The 5,962-nt window shown below is 54.6% G+C and overlaps 1 protein-coding gene across 1 annotated transcript; it reads right to left on the bottom strand.

Moving 5' to 3' along the window:
* Positions 1–319: 319 nt before the first annotated feature.
* FIS1 (fission, mitochondrial 1) lies at positions 320–4,420 on the bottom strand. Its single transcript, XM_080831036.1, has 5 exons — positions 4,272–4,420; positions 3,256–3,388; positions 1,490–1,566; positions 939–1,044; positions 320–623 (listed from the first exon to the last, which is right to left on the bottom strand). The coding sequence occupies exons 1-5, from the start codon at positions 4,314–4,316 to the stop codon at positions 526–528; spliced, it is 459 nt and encodes a 152-aa protein (XP_080687162.1). The 5' UTR covers positions 4,317–4,420; the 3' UTR covers positions 320–525.
* Between the last annotated feature and the right edge of the window lie 1,542 nt (positions 4,421–5,962).

Raw genomic sequence — 5,962 nt, 5'->3', positions numbered from 1 at the left:
GGCAGCTGTGTGGGTCAGAGGAGACAGGAGACATAAATCCTGGCCTGTCCCCCCAGCTCTGCCCTTCCCGTCTCTAGCCACTGCTTTCTCCCAGGACTCCTGCGCCTTGCAAAGGCCTCGTCCCCGTCCCCTGCCCCCGTTCTGCTTTGGGGGTGGGGGAGGAAGGAAGGGCGTGGGGTCTGGGCAGCTAGGCGGACAAAGGCGCACCCCACACCAGCCGTGGGGGACAGGAGTAGGAAAGTGAGCAGGAAAGGACCACGCGTGACCACCACCTTTGGGCCCAACAGAGCCCACCCCTTCCTCAACACGGACACAGCAGTTCCCAAGCCAAGGCTGTTTTATTTACACTCCTCCTGGAGCACATGGTTTGGGGCTACCAGACACATCTCTGGGGAAAGGAGGCTGAACGCCAGAGGGCAGTGATGGGGTGTAGAAGACAGGGACAGCCAAGGATGGATGGGCCCCCCCCTCTCCGAGTGTCCTCCATAGGCTCCCACGTAAACCCGGGCAGAGGCGCGGTTTCATTCAGGATTTGGACTTGGACACAGCAAGTCCGATGAGTCCAGCCAGGCCTGCCACGCCCAGGGCCATGCCTCCCACAATGGCCATGCCCACTAGGCCATCTGCGGAAGGGAAAGGGAGACTGTCAGAAGCCCAGCCCCCACAGGGACGCTGCCCACCACCTTCTTTCTCCCGCCCAATGCGCCTCAACAGACGGGCCTCCTCCCCCAGAGTCATGAGGTGAGGGCCTCGGGCTTGGAGAAAGGTGGCTTCTGAGGGACTGAGGAGGCGCTGCCTGGGAGGAGGGCATCATTTCAAGGGAGACCAGAGAGCCCAGGCCTGGGGGAAGGAAGAGGATTAACCAAGAGCCGAGGGGCATGATGGGGCCCGGGAGACAGGGAGCGGGGAGTGGAGGAGCGCAGAGGGGAAGGGTTCACCTTTCTTCATGGCCTTGTCAATGAGCCGTTCCAGTTCCTTGGCCTGGTTGTTCTGGGGCTCCGTCTGCAGCAGCCCCCGCACGTACTTTAACGCCTTCTCGTATTCCTGCTCTCGGGGAAAACACACCACGCACCGCCCCCCCCCTCAGTATCTATGGCTTCTCCTGCCCATCAGAGGGGCCTTTCCTTCCCGGCCCCCGGGGGCTCCTCCCTCCATCTCCTCCCTGACTCCAGCCCCACCCAGCGGAGTAGAGTCCACAAACAACCCCAACTGTGTGGGGGTGATAAGCTGGGGGAGATAACAACCCTCCGGCTGCACCCCAACCTGAGGTCACCTTGCTCCCCACACCCTCGGCAGCTGCAATCCCTGTCGCTTGCCTTCCCTCAGCCGACTCTCACCCTGCACCTCTGTACCCCCCACCACCCCCTGCCTACAGCCCTCCTCAGCCTTCCTGGCGGCCAGGGCTCTGGAGGGCCCCCGGAGGAGCAACGAGCGGGCGCTGCAGCCCACCCCAGTAGGTGCAGTGGGAGAAGGGAACGCTCCGCCTTACCTTGAGCCGGTAGTTGCCCACGGCCAAGTAGAAGACATAATCCCGCTGCTCCTCTTTACTCCCTTTGGGCAGCAGCTCTGCAGAGGGCAGAGGCAGAAGGGTGAAAACCGCTTCCCTCCTCTCCTAGTGCTTGTGTCCCAGACACCCCTTCCACTCTCCGAATCCCTGTCTGATCCTGGCTGAAAGGCACTGTCCTGAGCTTCCGTTTCAGCTCCGGTCCCTCCTGGCTTCCCAGTCAGACCTCCGGGGCGGCATGGGCGCAGGCTGCCAGACACCCAGCCGCTGCGCACCCTGGTCTCAATACTGCCGTCTTCTCGGGCTCATCCAAGGGAACCGAGAGGAAACCGAGGCGCCGGAGAAGCCAAAGACCGCTCTCCTCACCTCTGGTCCCTGCTGTGCGTTCTCACTGCGGCCGTCCACTGCCCAGACTAGTGTTCAAATAAGTTTGCCCTCCCTCCCCCTTTAAATAAAAAATCAGCTCGAAACTCATCTTCCTAAATGACTTGACCTTTTTTTCTTAGATTTATTTATTTATTTGACAGACATGTCACAAGTAGGCAGAGAGGAGGAAGCAGGCTTCCCGCTGAGCAGAGAGCTGAGAGCCCGATGCGGGACTCGATCCCAGGACCCTGAGATCATGACCTGAGCCGACGGCAGAGGCTTTAACCCACTGAGCCACCCAGGTGCCCCGACCTGATTCTTTCTTAATTCAGTGACTTCCCAGGGGCCTATGTGCTCAGCTGCATACTATGCAGTAGAATTTGTGGCTAAATAGTTTCGCAGGTGTTTATAAATCTCCCCACGTGTCTGTTCTGTCTCCTCCACTAGAACTGACAATGCTTAGAGACCCCATCTACAGCTGCAGGGAAGCTGAAAAATCTGAAAGAGCCAAACGGGCAAATGCAGGGTGAGGTTATTTGCATTAGAAAAGATTCTTATTTTTATCGACTGACAATGGCCATCCTTTGCTAGGACGCTGTTTGCATGTACATGATTACCTGACCAAGAAAAGGGGGTAGAGGGGGCAGAGAAATTTAAAAGTCAGGTATTGTGGCCTCTGACCCATCCAAAACCAACAGGAAATAGGATTCCAGTCAAAACAGCGCCATCTGCCCCCAGGTTTCGGGGCCGTCTTCTGCACTTCTTCCACACCGCCCTCATGGAAGGTTTTCTACAGCTGCTGAATAAGCAACTTGGTGAGGCCAAAGAGCAAGACAGGAGCTTCCCGTCCTCATTCAGCCGTTAATTCATGAGCTGTGTGACCTCAGACTAAGTCACTCTCCCGGTCAGGCTACCAGATCGCCAGAGGCCGGCGGGGACTGACATACCCTGGCGAAACAAGGATGAGGTGGTAATTAGCCAAAAGCACACTGGGAGAAGCCAGGTGAAGGGGCAGCCCTTTGTCACAGGTGTTTACAGGAAAATAACTGCCATGTCGAGAAAGAATCTCAGGGGCACCTGGGTGGCTCAGCGGGTTAAGTCTCTGCCTTCGGCTCGGGTCATGATCTCGGGGTCCTGGGATTGAGCCCCACATCGGGCTCTCTGCTCAGTGGGGAGCCTGCTTCTCCCTCTCCCTCTGCCTGTTTGTGATCTCTGTCTTTCTCTCCGTCAAATAAATAAATAAATAAATAAATTTTTAAAAAAAAGAAATAAATAAAATATTTTTTTAAAAAAGAAAAAGAATCCCAGCACCGGAGATGGAGGGAGTGCCATGGCCTCCATGGCAGCAGCTGGGAAGGGGGGAGTGGGGTAGCCTAGAAACTCACCCTCCAGCAGTGCGATGCCTTTACGGATATCATCGTTGTACTTGCTTCGCACCAGGCACCAGGCATACTCAAACTGGGTGCTCTTGGACACCGAGCCTGCTGCCTTCTCAGACTGAAATTTCTTTTCAAACTTCTGCCAAGGAGAGGAGAGGAGTCATTTAGAAATGAAGGGGCGCACCATTCTCTACCAGGACCTACGGGTTCAATTCCCAGTTACACCCCATCTTCCCCAGTCTCTGCCTCATTTCCCCGGCGGGTCTTGGCATCTGGCATCCCAGGTTCCGCTAGCTTCATCCCTGGGACCCAGACCCAGGGATTCTGCTGCTTAGCGACGGGCTGTCTCCTTGGACAGTTAACACCGTCCACTTCCCTCCCCCTAGTGGTGCCGAGCGGAGATGCCACCTGGTGGCAGCTCCAGGCACCGCTCCCGAAGCAGCTGACCCCAGAGGCTAAACAGTAAACACGCTGTCAGAACTTCTCAACAACCCACGCAGCTGCTTCCCCCAACCAGCCCCACCCTGCTGGGCCTGGACCTTTTCTTAACTGCAAACTGGGAATAAAAACAGTGCCCACAGTAGCCCACATAGCTACAAAGACTGAGATATGGCCTGCAATGCACTTAGCACCGTGCCGCATTCAGTAAGTAATATATGAAACTTCATGGTAGTTGCTATATTCCCCCCCGCACTGAAGGAGCAGTTTAAAAAAAAAAAAAAAAGGTGTCCGCACCCTGACCTCCTAACTCCTCCACGCACCCAGCACCTGTCAGTCTTTCAACGCCAGACCGCAGGCCCTGAGTCTAGGGTGTGTCGGCGCAGAAAACCACAACTCCCATTAGGCTACTGGACAAAGTAGAACCTCTGGGCAGGGGCCGGACGCTGCAGAGGATGCCGGGAGCCGTAGTTCGGCTTCCCTAGGCAAAACTGATGCTGGGTAGAGGGTCTGGCCCCAACCGGACGCTCCTCGGGACCCGCCCGTCGAATGTCTCCTTTCCCTCCCTCGAGGCCAGGCCTCACCAGCAGGTCGTCCACAGACACCAGGTCGTTCAGTACGGCCTCCATGGCCGCCGCCCCTGCAATCTTCACACCTAGCTCGCTACAGTGCCACCGTCTCCATGGCCTACTGGCAGAGCTGGAGAGCCACTTCCGGCGTCTGGCGGAAACCGGCCCCCTCCCGTCGCAAAGCCAATCACCTTACACAGCTGACGCCGAACCCGCCCCCCGCCGCCGGTAGCGCCCCGCCCCTTCCTCCCCGCGCCGCCCGCACGCACGTTGGGGCACTAATGCGCGCGCTCCGAACGGTCCCCCTCTCAGCCCCCACCGGCGGATAGCTGCAGTACAACTTCAAGTTCCACGTTCGTCCTCGCGAGTGACCCGACCCGCGTGTGCCTTCCTCCACCGAGGCTGCCTTAATAGAGTTTGGACCTATGTCTTGGTGGTTAGCCCCTGGGCTGAAAAACAGCAGAAAGAGGACTGGGGGACCAATCTAAACCTACCTCCCCTCTAGCCCCACCCCGTCTATGTGCGGGAAACCGGAGGCTATGTGACCTTTCGGTGTCTGTAACAAAATCGTAACTGGTACCAAGGGGTTTGGGGCCTCCGCTGAGTTACAAGAGGATTGACAACAGGACCTGTTAACCATACACGCAGGGGTACATACGAATAGGGGATACTATATAAATCTTTAAATGGGAATTTAAAGAGAAGTTGTTACCCCATTAGTTGCAGAGAGGGTCCAATCTTTTAATACTTAGATAAAGGCTTCCTCTGCGTGTGCCCGAGGGGGAAGATCTGCTGTGGGTCACGGGCAGGAGTAGTCAAAAGATGGGAAAGGTAAATGTTCACTCCTCTGGCACCTGAGATGTGCAGTGATAGGACTGGGTGGGTAGCGACTTTCAGATTCTTTTCACCCTGACCCACAGTGCTCCAGTGCACATCACAATGTAAGTTCCATGAGGGCAGAGCCTGGGTCTTGTTTATCTTTGCATCCCCAGTGCCTGACACAAGATCAATGTCAGTAAGTATTTGTTGAATAGACACGAAATAAACAATAGTAAAGAGGGCAGTGCAAATGCAGGGGATTATCGTCCAAAAACCTTTCACGTTTGCAAAGTCCCTTTAATTTTTTTTTTTTTAATTCCCATAATAGTCTTGTGAGTTAGGTAGAGAAGAGACAGTCTTTCCTACTTAGTTCCAACATTTGAAATGACTTTGATATAGGGAGTCTGTTAAAGAATAAAGAGGAGAGGACGGAACAAGTTCTTAAGTACACTCTAACTATTCCTCTTGAAACAATTCAGGCCTAAATTTGTATTTTTTGCTGGTTTACAATAGAGGACTTACCTTAAGCAGCAGGATGAACTAGGGAGGAACAACGCGGGTTAATTTAAAACCTAGAAGACAAGGCAATCCCGAGAAACCATTTGCTTCAAGTACAGCAGGAAAATTTTAAATGAAGGCAGTTCAGTAGGAAACTACCCCGCAAACTACCACCAGGGCTGAGATTGTAATACTCTTCATGTTACTTGTCAGTTTGTAATTATACGCTTGTGTGATAACTCGATGAATGCCACCCTCTCGTACAAGAGTGGAGGCCGCATGAGAACGGGGTCTGTACTATATTGCTCATATTATGCCCCTAGAGCTCAGCTCAGGGCCTACCACCAGCAAATACTCAATTTATAAGGATTGCGTAAATAGATATTACT

The sequence above is a fragment of the Martes martes genome (genome assembly GCF_963455335.1).
Source record: "Martes martes genome assembly, chromosome: 18".
NCBI lineage: Eukaryota > Metazoa > Chordata > Mammalia > Carnivora > Mustelidae > Martes > Martes martes.
The sequence above is the reverse complement of the archived record's forward strand: the minus strand, read 5'-3'. Positions and strand labels throughout refer to the sequence as shown.